This window comes from Macrotis lagotis, chromosome 6 (assembly GCF_037893015.1).
Source record: "Macrotis lagotis isolate mMagLag1 chromosome 6, bilby.v1.9.chrom.fasta, whole genome shotgun sequence".
NCBI lineage: Eukaryota > Metazoa > Chordata > Mammalia > Peramelemorphia > Peramelidae > Macrotis > Macrotis lagotis.
In genome coordinates, this window is record NC_133663.1 from 182104678 (window position 1) to 182123396 (window position 18719).

An 18719-nucleotide genomic window follows, 5' to 3' on the forward strand; every position below is an offset into this window, starting at 1 on the left:
TCTGATATCTTAAGATTTGGGTAAACAGCAGACTTGTTGCTGTGACTTGAGACATAGCTATATATCTAGTGGGTATTGTGGTACCATTCCAGATTAGTAGGTACAGGGTTTTAATATATTAAGGATTTGAGATTTCCTTCTATCCAGTCATTCAGTAGCATTTATTAAGAACCTACCATATTCTAGACATTGTATTATGGTTTGAAAACACAAATGCAAAAATAAATAAATACTAAGTAAAGCCATGTTCTGCTGCCAAGGAACTTATGTTCTATTGACTGATAACAACTGTAAACCTTAGTCAGTGTTTAATGAGTGCTGTAGTTTAAAAAATAAATTTGCCATAGCCCTCTCATGATATGCCTTTTTATACCTGTCCCTGTGCTTGTATGGAAAAGGCTTTTCATGTAGGATCTGTTAGGAGCTATTGTCCACAGTATAGAATGTATTATGATCAAAGAAAGTAGCTTAGGGAATAATCCCCCAAAACACATAGGCTTTTCTAAAGTCACAACAGCTGTAAGGGTACCCAGAAGCACATGGTCTTTGGTATTCTCCTATCCCAGTTTATATCCTACTCATTTACCTGTGTGCTAAGACTGGTGGGACTATCTTTACAACTCTAAACTAATTATAAGTGGTGAGAAATCCTATTTTGATTTTGTTCCTGGAATATGTCTGTAAATCCTGTTTTGAAATCAACTTCATGATTCAAAAAGGAAAGATTCCAGAGGCTGGTTTTATTTATCTTTCAATCTTTCTTAATTTTTGCTTTGTTGGAAATTTAATAGATAACAAAATAAGAGATTTATCAACGGAGGTTTATCTTCATGAATAACGAGAAAGGAATGCTTTAAAAGTATGAGGAAAGGGGCGGCTAGGTGGCACAGTGGATAGAGCACTGGCCCTGGAGTCAGGAGTACCTGAGTTCAAGTCTGGCCTCAGACACTTAATAATTACCTAGCTATGTGGCCTTGGACAAGCCACTTAAACCCGTTTGCCTTGCAAAAACTAAAAAAAAAAAGTATTAGGAAAATAATACTCTGTCTTATTACCTTGTAGTATTAGCTCTAAGATTTTATTTCTATGGAATAAGGACACTGGTCAGATCTCTTATCACACATGATATCCATACACTGAAAGAAATGCCAGATTATTATACTTGACTATTTTTGAACTATAATGAATGAGAAGGAAAGCAGAGAGGAAGCACCTGATTTTTCCTTTTATTGGAGAGTGGTAATTTGATGACAGCCTGTTGTATAGTAGTACAAAATAAAGTTGTTCTGAGGTCCAGAATTTGCTTTAAGAGTAGGTCATACCATCTCTTATATGGTGAAGGAATTTAGGTGTTGTATTCTTGGTGGTTCTATACACCAAAACTATCTTGACTTTTTTTTTGTTCTTTTTTAAAATGTTTTTTTGAATTGTACAATCTCCCCCCAATCTTGCTTCCCTTCCTCCACCCCCCCCCCCAGAAGGCAGTCTGATAGTCTTGACTTTTTAAGTGCAAGATTGAAACCCACCCAACTGTACATAAGAAAGTCTCTGGTAAGGGCCATCAAATTAGAACATTTGGGAGGAAATAAATGGAAAATAATCTCTAGAAAATCTGAATCTTGGAGCAGGGAAAATAGTAGTAATTAGGAACAAGAACTAAATATATAAAGTAAAAGGAATGAAGAAAAGAAATAAATATAATAACCATCAAATATAAAGCATTACATATATAGCTTATGATGCACTAAATGGGGAAATTCCATTTTTTTTTTCACCAGACATTACTGAGATTATACTTTGAAAATATGTTAAAAGGGAAAAAAAAGAACTCATAATTACAAAAATTATTCAAAGCAATGTTATTTAATAACAAAAAAGGGGAACAACCCAAGTAACTCAAGTCTTCAAATAGAATTTCTCACTTCTTTTAAGACATCTGTTGTACGTATTTATGTTGTCCTGCATTTCAGTACCTAGCAGTCTGGCACATAGTAGAGGATTAATAAATGCGTATTGATTGCCAAATTATGATTGATGAGTGTATTCAAATATTTGTGTGGCATAAAAGAGCACTGTTTTGAAGAATTCAGTGAAATATAGAATTCATATTGCAAGATCTTAGGATCATAGATTTAGAACTGAAATGAACCTCCAATATCTTTGAGTTCAACTACCTAATTTTACAGAGTAGGACACTGACTTGAACCTCAATCTTTCTGCCTTGGGGACCAACACCTTATCCATTGTCCATTATCTCTCCTGTGAAGAAATTCAGTTTTTTTCTTTTTTGGCTTTTGCAAGACAGTAGGGTTAAGTGACTTGCCTTAAGTCACACAGCTAGGCAATTATTAAATGTCTGAGGCTGGACTTGAACTCAGGTCCTCCTGACTCCAGGGCTAGTACTCTATCCATGTGAAGAAATTCAGAATGAAAGTAGCCAAATCAGAATAAAAATAACAACAATATATGCACAAACACACATATATGTTATATATGTATATATACTGAGTATGATTATATTTTTAAAAAATCTGACAACATAATCTATAAAATTACATAGAAGAAAAACATTGTAGAAGAGGACACAAAAGCAAATAGGGTATTTTTTGTAACTGTCATATATACTAAGCTGAAAATATTAATATTTATGGTTTTTGAGGATTTTTGAAATTCTTGTTTGTATATTTGAATGCTTACTAAGTTTAGAATAAAATTTGAACATTACTATGAAAAATTTAAGGAGGAAGAGATAGATTATTTTCATATTGGAAGGAAAAGGCATCTGGAACATTTTTGGAGAGTAAAACTTAAATTGAAGTTAATACTTGAGCTGGATCTTAATTGAAAAGAGGGACCTCAATAGAAAGGAGGGCAATAGAAATGAGAATGCATTCCAGACATAGATGACGGTGTAAAGCAAAACCATGGAAATGAAAGATGACAAGTTGAGAATAGGAAATGAATTGTAATCTATATTCTTTTGTACATAGAATATGCCAAAAGAAATTAGCAGAAGACTAGAAAAGTAGGGTAGGGATAGAAAACTTTGGATGCTAGAATATGAACTTTATAGTTGATCCATTTGACAATGGGGAAACTTATCTGAAGATTTTAGGAATTTTTTTTTTTTTTATGTTTGTGTTAAGGATGAATTGAAGGGGCAGGAAGACCAGTTATGAGAGATTTAGGATTATTCTTTTTTTTATCTAATTTTTTTTATTTTACAAAATAAAAACAAAACATTGTCATGTGTGTAGCAAAACATGAGAGGATTGATAATATAAAACAATAAATTTTGGTTTCAAGAAAGCGTATTTGATAAATATTAAACATTGTATTCAAGTCATCCATCTTTTTTTTTTGCCTTCTTGTAGATTTTCATATGTTTTTTGATGTGTCTTGTTTACTTTATCTTTTTTCCTTCCTATCTCCTCCCAGGCCAGCTATAATTAAGCATGTATATGCACACATATATACACAGACATAGACACACACGCATATGCACACCCCCCCATATGCATATACACACACGTCTGATTTGTGTGATCTCTCATTTCTATAATATTTCTTGAAAACAACAGTTCTTCCTCACTCTTTTTCTACTTACTACTTTGCCTATTATTTCTTAATCAGTTGCCTTTCAAGGAATCTTTCCCTTACACACTCTCCTACAACCCCCATTAATTTACAAGCTCTTCTATGTACACTCTCTTATCCTTTTCCTTATCTCTAACTTATTATCCTCCCTATTCCTTCCTCTTATTTCTTTCTGAATTTTGAGGGCTTTTATAACTATATATAAATATATATGTATATTTGTATGGATGTATTGTCTCCTTTTTAACCCTTTCCTGATGAGAGTAGGTTTCTAGAACTATTAGCCTTTCCTTTCCCATGCAGTTCCTCTGTATCACTTTTTCTCATCACAACTCATTTGTATAAGTAACTTTTAAAAAAATTTTTCCCTTGATCATTTTGTCTTTGAAAAATTCCATCCTACTCAGCTTTATTCCATCTTTCCTTCAAACTCTGCAATTACTAATCATAATCTTGTACATATGGTTTACACTTCCACAAATAGATAGTAAAAAAATTTATCCTTATTAATTCCTTTGTAATTTCTCTTTGATATTTACCTTATATTTCTTTGATTTTTATATGTCAAAAGTTCAGGTATTTTTTGCAACAAAATCCAGAAATTCTGGCAATTTATTGACTATCATTTTTTTCATTCCAGATTATGCCTAGTATTGCTGGGTTTGATATTTTTAGCCGCAACTTCAGATCCTTTGCTCTTTGATATATTGTATTGAGGACCTATGATCTTTTAAGGTGGCTGCTGCTAGGTCTTACATAATGGTAATTGTGGTTCTGCCATATTTGAATTATTTTTTCTTGTTGCTTTTAATATTTTCTCCTTAACCTGGGGTTGTTGGAATTTAGCTATGTTACTCCTGTCAGTTTTCCTTCTTGGATCTCTTTTAGGTGGTGATCAGTAAATTTTTTCTTTTTCTCCTTTATTCTAATACTTCAGGACAATTTTCTTTAATTATTTCTTGTATTATTGTATTGATTCCTTTTTTTGATCATCCTTTTCAGGTTGTCTGATTATGTTTTTGTTTTTTGAGCTGTTCTCCAAATCTGTTGTTTTCCTTGTGAGGTGTTTCACCTTCTCTTCTATTTTTTCATTATTTTTTGTTTTATTATTTCTTCATCTCTTATAACTTCATTGACTTTCCCTTGCTCCATTCAGTTTTCAAGGTCATTTTCTTACTTAGGGCTCTGGATTTCCTTTTCCAGTTGGTTTATTTTTCTTTTCATAAGTTCGTTTTTTTTTTTTTTTTTTTTAGTTTTTCCACAATCTCTCTTATTTGATTTTTAAAAGCTTATTTGAGTTCCTCTATGAATTCTTTTTTGAACAAGTAGCCATTTGATATTGCTATTTGGGGTTGGAGGTCCTTTGACTGACCTGGTCTCTATATTCTCATGGTAACTATTTATGGTTAGATTCTTTTTCCTTTGCTTACTCATTTAAAAAAAATTGGGGGCCACAGCTTTTTCTTATATTCAACTCTGATCCTGCAGTATGAGGAATGGTAGCTCTGATCTCAGGAGCTCTGTCCTTCCCGCCCCCCGCCCCAAACCATAGCTGGGTCCCCTCATCACACTGTGCTGGAAATGATCTTACTCCCTAAGAACCCTCTAGTGGGTATAACCTTTAGTTCTCCCCTCTAAACTGGAATCAAGACAGAAAACTCAATTATATTGTAAGAGTCCACATCCAGCAGTGTCTCTGGGCCACTGCCTCTGCTTTCACCAGTGGGGGAGAGGTGGGATGTGCTGATGCCTTCTTTTTCAGGATAGCATCTCACCTGAAGAGCTGGACCTGGCATCCCTTATTAACAGGGATTGTCTTTCTTCCCCACTCCCCTGCTCCTTACACTGTTCAGGAGATGAAAATTCCTGTGGCTTAGGAAGAGGCTACCTCCCAACAGGCTGCCCTGAGGGCTCAACTTTTGCTTTTTCAGGGAGCTACTCTGGAGGTATGGTACTTTACTCAGCCAGCGGAAACTCTGTCCCAGGATCTTTCCTTGTCTTCTCAGAAGGAATACTTTTCTGCTGCAACTTTTGTTTTTAACTGTTCTTTCACTCCCAAGTGTTTTTTTGCCTTGTTAATAGAGAATATCTGGAGAGAGAGGAATTTTCTGACTTATTCTATCATCTTTCCAGTATCCCTTCTAAGGTTTTTCTTAAGAATGAAAAGGAGGATAACAGCAACATGGGGGTGATGATCAACCTTGATGGACTTGCTCATTCCATCAGTGCAACAATCAGGGACAATTTTGGGCGATCTGTGATGGAGAATACCATCTGTATCCAGAGAAAGAAATGTGGAGTTTGAACAAATACCAAAGACCAAAGACTATTGCCTTCAATTTAGGAGAAAAACCTGCTATCTTATGTAATTTTGCTATCTCTTATACTTTATTTTTCTTCCTTAAGGATATGATTTCTCTCTCATCACATTCAACTTAGATCATTGTATACCATGGAAAAAATATAAAGACTAACAGACTGCCTTCTGTGGGGGTGGGGGGGAGAAGGAAGAATAGGGAAAATATTGTAAAACTCAAAATAAATAAAATCTTTAAAAAAAGGGAAAAGTAGGGAATATGTTTGAAAGATATTGTCAAGGTAAAATAATAAGAATCTGGCAATTTATTTATTTGGTATGAGTGAGAGAAGTAAGAATAAATGATACCTAGGGTGAAAAGTATAATGGATAATATTTAAACTGCTGATTCTTAGTTCAGAGAGCCCAACAATCTGACTCTGTCTTATCTTTATATTTCTATCTAATACTATTTCCTGGCTCATACTTTAAATTTTGACTAAATGGGACTATATGATGCCTATGATTTTTGAGTTTGAACTGGTAGAGTGATGACATTCTCTGGTGTGATCCCTCTTGAGTTGACCATGGCCCAACTTTCAGTGTACTACCAAAGTATTGGACTCATAGATCCTGTTGGATGGATCATCTATATCCACTTTAGTTTTCTTTATGTAATCATGTGTGCTAAATTCCTAGTTGACTAGTACTAGGAATTTAGTGTCTGTCTTGACACTGGTCACCTAATTAAAAAAAGTTTCTTTTTTGTCATGAACTTAAAACACCAATAAATTGAAATATTGCAAAATTCAAAGAAGAAAAAAGATTTGAAACTGAAACCTTCTGTAGTTAATTTTTTAAAACTTTATTCTGAGTTTAATATGGTATTTATAGAATTTCCCTGTTTTTTTGGGGGGAAGAGTTTGGCATTCCACCCTTCTTGTTTATTCATATCTAACTCTTTGCGACCCCATTAAGGATTTTCTTGATAAAAATACTGGAATAGTTTCCATTTCTTTCCCCAACTCATTTTACAGAAAGTAACCTGCCTCAGGTTGGTAAATGTTTAATGTTGGATTTGAACTCAGGAAGATGAAGACGAGTCTTCCTGATTTCAAGGCAAGTACTTTCTTTGTCCATTACTCTATTTAGCTATCCCTTTATAAGTGTTTATTAAATTAATTATGGTAGTTAGAAAATTTCTGCTTGTGTTTTTTTCTGATCTTTTATTTTTTAGTGTTTGATATTCTCTTTTTCTTTCTTTATGAATCTCTGTCACTTTGTCCTTTAGCCTTGTCCGAGAAAGTCATGTTGTTGAGCAGAAACAATTTAGCACATTGGCTGTCTGAAAATGTATGTGTAACTTATTCATTACTTCTCTAACAACAGAGGGTAGCATCCTTCATTAGTCTTCTGAAGTCATGATTGGTTCCTGTGTTGATTAGAATTTTGTAGGTCTTCAAAGTTTTTGTTTACATTACATTCTTTACATTGTGATTTTTGGGTAAAGTGATCTCGTAGTTCACATCATTTTACTTTATTAGTTCATACAAATTTTCCCAGGTCTCTCCAAATTCATGCTCTTCATATTTCCTATTGTATAATAATGTCCCATTATACTAATAAACCAGTTGATGTGCATCCTCTTTGTTTCCATTTCTTTGTTACAGCAAAAAGAGTTTAGTAAGGTTTGGGGAATGAATCGCACATTGCCTGGAAAAGAAGCAGAATCAATGAATGTAGATTGACTATTCTTTCAAAAAGTTTAGTGGTGAAGGCAAGAAAAATAAGATTTTCAGTTTAACTAATAGAATTTCCCTCCCCTCAGGATGGGGTAGAGATCAGGTGAAAAGGAGCCAGTAGAAGGAGAGACTGAAAATATATGATAGGATATTTTTGATGGTACATGATCAGAGTTTCAGAAAGAGTGTACAGATGGAGTAACTGACCTTGGCAATTTTGATATTGGTTGGAAAGAAAAAACGTTTGAGTGGAAGTATTGAGAAGTGTAGAAAAAATAGAGGAGAAAATCTGGGGAAGTTGATGTCTGATAACTCCAGTCTTCTCACCAAGTGGTATAATGTTTTTCGAAAGTTGTTATAGGAAAAATGTGCTAGAAAAATCTGTAAGAGATGAATAGAAAGGATGATAACAATTCAGTGAGAACCAGTTAAGATTAAGAAAGTCTGATTTTTAATTGAATTTTAGTTAGTGATTTTATGATTTTTTTTTTTAGGTTTTTTTGCAAGGCAATGGGGTTAAGTGGCTTGCCCAAGGCCACACGGCTAGGTAATTATTAAATGTCTGAGGCTGGATTTGAACTCAGGTACTCCTGATTCCAGGGCCAGTGCTTTATCCACTGCACTACCTAGCTGCCCCTCTGAATTTTTTTAAGTACTGTTTGCTCAGGAATAAGAGTTATCTAGTTGTTGAGAATTAGGAGAACTTGAATGTCAGGAGGGCAAAGAATTTGAGGGTAGAGCAATAAGTCATTTTTGAAATAGTTGATTAAAGTGTCATGACTGACTAGGGAGGAAAGTAAGACCAGATGATGAACTAGGAAAATAAGAAGAAATTGGTAGACCAAAAGTCACAGGGAAGGCAAAGAGTAGATTTGGAAAGATTAAGGGAATAGGAGCAATGGGAAGACAGTAGAGGGAGATATTAGAATTTAGGATATTGGAAAGAGGATGATACTGCATTTTGGGGGGTGGGGTGGGATGAGGCATTCAGACTCGAGTGACTTGCTCAAGGTCACACAGTTATTAAGTGTCAAGTGTCCGAGACTGGAGTTGATCTCAGGTCCTCCTGACCTCATGACTAGTGCTCAATCTACTGCACCACCTAGCTGCCCCTAGTTTCCTCTACTTAAAAATGGAGATAATAATACCAGAAGTATCTTCTTCATAGGATAGTTCTTTAAGAGTCAAATTGAACTGATGAATTTTAAAGCTCTGTATATTTTAAAGAACTATATATATATATATATATATATATGTTTTATTGTTGATGGCAGAAAATGGAGATATAGTGAGAATTATGGTATGGATGGTGAATGATTTGCAGAGAATTAGAGATATATGATGTAAAATCTAAGGAATGTAAAGAATTGAGAGGACAGGCTGTTGGAAGATTCAAATCGTTGTAAATATTGAAGTCTCTTAAGTCTGATGTAAGGTGAAGGGATCAAGAACAAGTTGGGAAGCCAAGTCATAGACATATAAAGTTGGGAGAACACTTAATGATACACTTTTATAAGTGATAGTGACAAACTTTGGGAGAGAATATTATAGTTGAATGAAATAAGCTTCAAAACTTTAGATTAGTTTTCAGATCAAGGAACCAGAAGTGATAAGAGATCAGGGAAGTAGTCCAAAGAGCAGCTAAACTTATAGAAAACAATTAGAGATATGGAGTGATGAAAATCCAGGTTTTTATTTATTCAGTGAGGAAGAAAGACTAAGAAAATAAAAACCTCTAGGATAGAGAGAGACAGGTACAGTGGAATGATTCAGAAGATATATAGATCATAACCCTATGCCTGAAATGACTTTCAGAGATCATTTACCTACAAATTAGGTATTTGAAGCCCAGGGAATCAAATAGTCCTTTAAGGTTACAGGTATAGTAATTGTCAGAAGACAACTGAGATTCAAATCCTGTTTCCATTACTAATTATGAAACCGTAGATAAATCATTTTATTTCTCTGAGTCTTAGTTTCTTCATAATGAAGATATTGTCCTAGATGGTATAAAGGGATGCTTCCCAGCTTTAAATTCCAATTCTAAATTGGATGGGTAGAGAAAGCTAGTGACTAGAAAGGCTTTCTGTTTTGTGTAAATATACAGTATTGATATTGATAAATTGGTAATTAAGGACAGTTACACATCTGTATAGAGTTGTAAATCAAAATAGAAGTAATACTGTTGTAAATCAAAGTAGAAGTAATACTATCTTTTGTATTTTAAATTGTTCAATTGTTTAAATAGAAAAGTAGTGCCTAAATTTTGCATGTGATCATATTTCTGATCCATTTATGAAATACATTTTAAAGACTCTTAAAGGTTCAAGCCTGTTTTTTTTTTAAAAAAAGTCTGTGATAGTTATCTATAAGAAGAAACTGGATAGAAAAAGTCCATAAATATGTTTTATTCTCACAGTTTTGCTTTCCCCAAACCTTTCAGACCTGTAAGGAAGAAAAATTGAGGAATTATAATCCCACCTCCTTTACTTTTCCTTCAAGGTGCTGATGATAGTATAGGAGCTAAGGAAATAGGAGAAGAAAGCTAGAAACTATGTCATATGAGCCAGTGTGATGCAATCCATGCTGTAATTTATAAAAAAAAAAACTGGATTTTTTTTTGCAAGGCAAATGGGGTTAAGTGGCTTGCCTAAGGCCACACAGCTAGGTAATTATTAAGTGTCTGAGACCGGATTTGAACCCAGGTACTGCTGACTCCAGGGCCAGTGCTTTATCCACTGTGCTACGTAGCCGTCCCCATGCTGTAATTTATAAATAAATAATGAAAAATGAGGGGAATCAGTATCAGATCCCTCTTGAGCACATATCACATATCATTTCAACCTCCCTCTAGCAAAAGAATACCTTTTTATAAACCTTTTGTCATTGTATTATGTGACTTTTAGGGAATCATTTTGAATTTGTGCAAATTTAGTTCTAATTTTTAAATAATATTTTACCCTAACTAGATTTAAAGTCCGATTTTAGCATTAATTTTAAAAAAAAGACATTTGAGTTCCGAATTTTCTCCCTTTTTCCTCACCTCTCCCCTTTCTGATGATGGTAAGAAATTTGATATAGGTTATAGATGTGTAATCATGAAAAACATTTCCATATTGGTCATGTTATGAAAGAAGGCACAAACATAAAAGTAAAAAATGAAAAAAAGTGAAATATAGTGTGCTTCTATATACATTCAAATTCTCATTTTTTTCTTTGGAGGTTTTTTTTTAATCATGAGTCCATTGCAATTGTCATTGGAATTGCTGAGAATAGCTGTCATTTACAGGTTGTCATCATACAGTATTGCTATTACTATTTACAATGTTCTCAGGTCACTCTCCTTTGCATCACATGATATGTCTTTCATGTTTTTCTAAAATCAGTTTGTTCATCATTTCTTAATAGTACAGAATTGTTTCAGTTCAGTCACAATTTGTTTAGCCATTCCCCACTTGATGGGCATCCCTGCTAATAATTTGTCATTTTTCCTTTACTGTCATATTAGCCAATTTGAGATGTGAAGTGGTACCTCAGAGTTATTTTAATTTGCATTTCTCTAATCAATAGTGACTGTAGATAGTTTTGATTTTTTTTTCATCCTGAAAACTCCCTGTCCCTGTCCTTTTAACCATTTATCAGTTGGGAAATAACTTGTTTTCTTATGAATTTGATTCAAAAATCTACATATTTGAGATCGACACCTTTCTCACAGCCACTGTAAAAATTGTTATTCATCTTTCTGCTTTACTTCTTAACTTGGTTGCATTTAGTTTGTGGGGAAAAATTTATTATCAAAATGATCCATTTTATTTTTGTAATGCTCTCCATCTCTTGTTGGACCTAAATTCTTCCCTTTACCAGAGATTTTATGGGCAAACTGTTCCTTCCTCTCCTAATTTGTTTTTGGTATCATCCTTTATGTTTAAATCATTTCAACTTCATCTTTGATATCTAGTGTGAAGTGTTGGTCTATATTTAGTTTCTGCCATACTGTTTTCCAATTTTTCCTGTAGTGTTTTGTCAAATGGTGAATTCTTGTTTCAAAAGTTGCAGTTTTTGGATTTATCAAATTTACTGTGTCTTGTGTGTCTCATCTATTCCACTGATCAACTTCTGTGTTTCTTAGCCAGTACCAGATGGTTTTGATGATTACTCATGATGAAATTTGAGGGTTGGTATGGCTAGATCATCTTATTTCATTTTTTTCTTCAATTTTTATCATGAGTTTCTTTTTACTTTTATAAAATAATGTTTTGGTTGTTTGGCAAATAAGCAAATTCATTTAGGTAGAATTCTCATTGACATTTTTTGGTTTGGCCTACCTATGAGCAATTAATATGTTTCTATATTGTTGAAATCTGACTTTATTTGTATGAAAAGTGTTTTATAATTGTTTTCATATAATTCCTGGATTTGTCTTGGCATGTAGAAGCCCAATTGTTTTATATTGGGTAGCTATTTTGAAAAGAATTTCTCTTCTCTCTCAAATGTACTTTGTTTTATATATATATATATCTATGCTGATGATTTGTGTGTTTATTTTATATACTGCAACTTTGCTGAAGTTGTCATTTCAAGTAGTGTTTTAGTTGATTTTCTAGGGTTCTCAAGTCATATCACCTGCAGAGTAAGAATTTTGTTTGCTCGTTGCTTGATCCTAATTCCTTCAATTTCTTTTTCTTCTTATTGCTGTAGCTTACATTTCTACTACAATATTGAATGATAGTGGAGATAATGGGCATCCTTATTTCATACAAATTTTATTGGGAATTTTTCTGGCTTATCTCCATTACAGATATGCTCTCTAATATTTTTTCCTATGCTCTCTAGTATGTTTAGTAGGAATAAATGTTGTATTTTGTCAAATGCTTCTTACAAGGTGCTGGTTTAGAACCCTGACCCAGTTGTCTGCAGACCTTATTACCTGCTTCCTTCTGCTTCCTTGGACTGGAAAATGATTCACTTATTTTTTTTCTGGAACTTTTCTATTAGGATTTTAATGTGTGGTGCATTATCTTCAACTTTTTGAAAGAGTTGTGAGTGGGGAGGCATTGTTGTACTACTTCCATCAAATTGTCTAGTATATTGATTCTGGCTCCAGGCCTCAGCATTTTAAAGTGGTCATACAGTCTTTATTTGAAGACCACTAGCAATAAGAAATTGTTTACCTTTTGAATCCACCCATTCTACGTTTGCTCAATTCTGATAGTTAATAATATTTTCCTGTAATTAATCCACACATATTTTATTAGTAAGTTAAGTAATGTGGGTCCAAAGGTAAAAAATGAAATTGCATATGCCCTCCTTATACTTTATATACACAAAGTAATTGGAAGATATTTTGTGGGGGAGGACAGGGACAGCATCTAGGGGAACAAGGAAAGGCATCATGCAGATTAATGTAGAACTGGATTCTGAGTAACAGTGGTGTACTGGAAACTGTGTTCAAATGCTATTTTATAGTGTACTGGACAAAAGTCACTTAAATTCATTGAACTCAGTTTCCTTGTTTGAAATATAGGGTACAATAACATCTGTTTTACCTACTGCCCAGGACTCTTCTGAGGATGAACAAATCATTTGTAAGGGGTTTTATAGACTTGTAAGCACTCTCTGGATACTTGCTGTTAATAACCTGCCCATTTTTCCCAGTCCTGATCTCTAGGACCTATCAGAATGTTTAATATATTCTCCACATCATGATCTTTCAAGTATATGAAGACAGTTTCCAACTCTTTTTAGTGAGTTCCTTGCCTCCCCTGTTTTTTTCCCCTCTTCAAGCTAAACATTTCCATCAAATCATTCTCTAATGACATGATTTGATAAAAACCTCACCATTTTCAAACAATCCATCAAAGAACAAGTGTTTATCAGTTGGTCCTCTGTCTTAGACACTAAAGATAAAGACAAAATGCCAAACAAAGTATTTTTCAAGGAGCTTTTATTCTTTTGGGGAGGGGATAATGACATATCCAGACATTTTGTATTTGAATAATATATATAAAATAAATACAAGATTTGGAGAGGTAAGCCTCTAGGTAGGAGTGGGTGGGATTGGAAGGTGGTGCTAAAGCTGAGCTTTGCTCTCCTCCAGATATTTTTCCATTTTTGTTAATTTCCTTTCTCAAACATACCTAGAACTGAACACAGTATTCCAGATGGAATCTGACCAGAGCAGAGTGCAGTGTGACTATATGATCTTACTTTTAAAAAAATGTGCTTCTATAAAGTGCATACTAAAGTCATATGAACATTTTGACCACTATATTAAAACTATTGATTCATATTGAGCTTGCCAGTTCCTAAAATTCCTACGTCTTTTTCAAATGGAGTACTTTCTTCTCCAGTTCTTTACTGGAATAAATGACTTTTAAAAACCATGTTCAGGACTTTATATTTAGTCTGATTAAGTTTAATCTTATTAATTGGCTCATTTATTGATGTATAGTGTTGAAATTGTTTTTGTATTTAAAAAGGAAAATGTGGGTGGTTCTGTTTTCTTTATATGACATTGAAATAGTTGTATTATGACCTGAACTGTTAGGGATATCCATATCTGTATGTCTGGGAAGTTTTATTTTTCTTAAAAGGCATGGAGGTATCTCTCAGAAATAGGGTACTAGTATCCTATTTGATAAGATGAGTGGCATATTATGCAGTTTGGGATGTTGGTATTAGTCAAAGATAGGAAAATTAATTGCTTATGATGTTTTCATATGTATTATCTCATTTTATCCTGGGCACCAAACTGAAAGCAAAATGATGAAGGTATCTTCATTTGACAGATGAGAGAGGACTTTTGCAGTATAGTCTCCCTGGAAGGTTCTTCCAGGCTGAAAATCAATCAAAAGTATTTATTAAACATTTAGCATGTGCTTTTCACTGTTTTAGGCATTGAATGAATGGAAAAAATCCCCACCAGTTGTCCTCAATTTGTTTTGAACATGAATCTTTTCTGTTTTGTTGTGAATAAGTCCTTCCCTTTTGATTCTTCTACCCTCTCTTGCCTTTGTTAAGCCAGTTGTTTGGAGAGATTTGCTTTTCCTAGGTGAAGAGTAAGTAATGAAAATTATTGCAAAGGATTCTTCATATTAGGAAATATCTTAGATAATTTTAATAATCAAACATTTTAAAATTATGCAAAAATGAATTGATATGATTTTTTAGCAGCAGATAATTTCTGAAAATGTAATTGGGGAATGAATGCATGTCATTTATACAGTGGACAATGAAGCACTTCTTTGTCTACTGTATAAATGGCTTGTTTTGTGGAAGTCTTTTGGTATATTCTTATGTTGCTATCCTATTTTAAATGTCTAGTAGCATAGTCAAGATGCTGGTATTAGACATCTTCAACTTTTTTTGTGCATAACCTTTTCAGACATTGGGCTGGGAAGTGACTCTGTATGTGCTCGGCCCTCATCTCATCGAATAAAGTCCTTTGATTCCCTTGGATCTCAGTCTTTGCTCAGTCGGACTTCAAAATTGTTCCAGGGCCAGTATCGAAGTTTGGTAAGTTTGATTAAAATAAAGATTGACTTGTTTGTGAACACATACATATTTTATTAAAGTGGTGCTGTAAAAGAATAAAAGTTATTTGTCTTGGATTTCTCTATTCTTCTATTCTTTTGACAGGATAATGCCTAGCAAGAGTCTCCATAAATTCTGATGGGGGTGGGGGAAGGGGGGGAGAGACAGACAGACAGACAGAGACAGAGAGACAGGGAGAGAGAGACAGAGTGAGAGAGAGAGAGAGAGAGCTAGAGAGAGCAATCTAGAAAGAGAGAGAAAGGGAATGATTGAGGGTGACAGAAAGAGAGAGAGAAAGAGAGAGAGATCTTATTTGCACCTTCCATAAATGAATGCTGTGTGCTATTTTCTTATTTAATCCTCTGTATAAATGTCCTCTTATACCAAAATGTTGGAATACAGATGTATTTTAAAGGAATCCACTTAGAGAGGACAAGAATAAATAGGGGATCTATAAAACCTAAATTCTCCAGCTGTCATTTTCTCTCTACCTAAAAATGTGATTTAAAGTGCTTTTAAAAGTCAGACTGTTTCATAAAAGAAGAAAACCTATATGATACCAAATAAATAGTTTAAGGCAAAGAGCTCTAAATTAATGGATAGATTAAGTGAAGAAAATTTATTTTGGTATTATCAGAATGAGCATAGACGACATTAATGATGAAAGTGGAAAAGACATAGCAAAAAGTAAATAAAAAACAAGAACATAGTTTTAGCTGAAGATAGTATAAAAAAGGTAGAACTTGATTTAAAGGTTGTTGTTTTAATGACATTTTTAAACACAAAGATCATTTCAATAGGACAAAAGGCTCTGAAGCACCATTTGCCTCCTTTGCCTTGCACAATAAACCATAACTTATATCTTTAAATTAATGCTATTTTTGATGAGATAGAAGTGCTTCAAAGTTAGAAATAGTTATTTCAGATCAGAAATAAATATATCAAGTTAAATGTGAATGTTATAAGCTGCATCTATATTGTAGGATTTTCCTTAGTTTTAATTTTACTTGTGTATGTACTGATATAGATTTTTTTTTGTGATATTAGCTGAATGTGTTTATTCATGTGAACTTTAAGACAGAAATGAGGACTGGTAGGCAAAAACAGTATTAACTAGTCAGTAATGTATGTTCAACTTGCTGTTTGTACTAAGGATTTTTTTTTTTGAAGAACTCCATAGGTTTGAGTTTATTAATCACAGTATTTTAGGTATCAGTAGTAAAAATCCATAAGGCATATTGCACAAAAGTAAAATAAATAGTCCTCTCCACTACTTAAGGCAGCTAACAGAAAATAGATCAGGCAGTTAGGTGTTATAACAGATAGAATCTATGTCATCTATCTTAAGTTCAAATTTGACCTCCAACACTTACTAGATTTGTAATCCTGTGCAAATCATTTAACTCTGTTTGTCTCAGTTTCCTCATCTGTAAAATGAACTAGAGAGGAAAATAGCAAGCCATTCCAGTATCTTTGCTTCTTGGCAAATGAAATTGAAAAGTGTTGGATACAACTGAAGTGACTCAGCAAAAACAATAGAAAGTAAGAAACCAGAAACATTTCTTTGCTATTTATCTGTTCTTTTTTTCCTTCTCAAAGTAGCACTATTTCCCTGTTTTCTGAATTTGATTGAAATAAAATTTTTTGATTTAAATTTTTTTTTAAATTTAAGGCAATGGGATTAAGTAACTTGCCCAAGGTCACACAGCCAGGACATTAAGAGTTCAGAATTGCTTTGGGAGAATTATGGCTCCAATTTAAAGAGATTTGGGAAAAAAATTGTCTTTGTCTGATCGTAAAAGAAATCCAGAAAGGATGTGAACAGAATATTTGTGGCCTTTTACTTGAAAACTGTGCTTAATTTTGAATGAAACAAAATTTCAAATGTATTCTACCTTTTGCCTTTCTCCCTCTTCTTCCCATCCAGCTCCTCTTCCTCCATACACCCCCCCCCCTTTCATTTTCTTTTCCCTCAAGTTATTTTACTAATTTCTCTTAGTGGAGGCTCAGTTTGTGAGGTTTCTTTTTTAAATAGCAATATCTGCTATTAAATCCAACACTCTGTAATGAACTATAAGCTTCCCTGTTTCACATTCATGAATTGGTTTGAAAGCATTTATTTTCTTAGAACTTTTAAACTCTTGCTTTATATAACATTTATTACAAAGCATTTGATCCTAAAGGATATTTACTATTTCTAACTGGCTAGGTGCAGGATTCTTTTGTATGCTCAGTCTTGTCTGGTTTTGGAAAAGCATATATATTGACTTAATTTCTACAGCTGTTTTCGGTTGTTGGAATTTATGACCAGGATTAGGTACATGTGAATTTTATGCAAAACAGATTTACGGAAATTACTGTGGATGAGTTTACAGAGCAGAAAATATAATGAAGATCATAGTGGATACATGATGGAATAATAATCATAATTTACAAAACAGAAGATTTAAACAGGAAGTGTAGGTAACTTTTAAATGCAATTTATCAAAGCTGAGAAGCACATATTATGTCAGTTTTTATTTGACATCTTGATGAACTTGGTTGTAACCTATTAGTCAAAAAGAACCAACAAATTTGTTTTTCAGGGAAAAAAATACCAAACAAGCTTAATATTTCTTTGAATGTTTCTCTAAGTAATACATAAGACTTCCCAGAAAAAAGCAGAGTACTTCAGTCATGATTATGACAGAGGAGAAGAAATAATGTTTTTTAATACAGATATTTTATCTACTGATTCTGTCTTTATAATTAATACTGATTGCTGTGCTATCGTTTAAATTTTTCCATACTTTGGATGACAACATGGAGTATCGGGAATAACAATGCCCTTAAGAGTCAGAAAGCCTATACTTTGGTCCCCTTCTTACCTCTTATTTGTTGTAACTTTGAACAGGTTGTATAACTTTCTTAGGTTCAGTTTCCTCATCTTTAAATCTAGGCAGTTATATAGAATTATGTAAGTCTTTCATCTCTAACTATCTTTGATTTTAAATGAATCTGTGGTCTATGAAAGAGCCACATTTTTTCCTCTTTCTGAAAATGAAAATTTTCTCTGAAATCTGTAGTATTTAAAACACATTTTCCCCTCTTGTCACTTTCTTGACACCTAACTCCCCCATTCATACTCTCCTATCTCCTTGTTTACCTTTCCCATCCTGTTTTCCTTTCTAACTGATTTCATTCATCCTTTATCTAAGGCTTAAGTGTTTCCCTCTCTTTGTGTTAGTCTATTTACCTTGCTTATTTAATACTAGTTTTAGGAGAGTACAATATATTTTAATTGTCCTTTGGTATAAATCTGTGAAGTGGAGCAGTAGGTACCCTATTTGTTTCTAAAGATGACATTTGTGCATGTAAAAAGCTCCTGCCTCTCACTCCCTCCTTCATCTTATTTAGTTGGTAAATTGAGGGTAGAGGGTGGAAGTTTAACTATGAAGAGTGAAAGTGGAAATTAGTTCTTGTCAAGTGCAGTTTTAAATACATTTTTTAAAATTTCTTTTTCAAGGCAGTGAAATTAAGTGACTTTCCCAAGGTCACACAGCTAGGTTGTT

At 33.5% G+C, this 18719-nt stretch overlaps 1 protein-coding gene across 9 annotated transcripts in view; it reads left to right on the forward strand.

Annotated features, from left to right (window-relative positions):
• ARHGEF7 (Rho guanine nucleotide exchange factor 7) overlaps positions 1-18719 on the forward strand; it is a 314501-nt gene that overhangs the window by 120235 nt on the left and 175547 nt on the right. For all 9 annotated transcript variants that reach the window (XM_074192051.1, XM_074192046.1, XM_074192042.1 and 6 more), the window contains one exon: positions 15020-15150. In XM_074192051.1, the coding sequence (XP_074048152.1) occupies positions 15020-15150 (131 nt within the window). The remainder of the gene's footprint in view (positions 1-15019; positions 15151-18719) is intronic.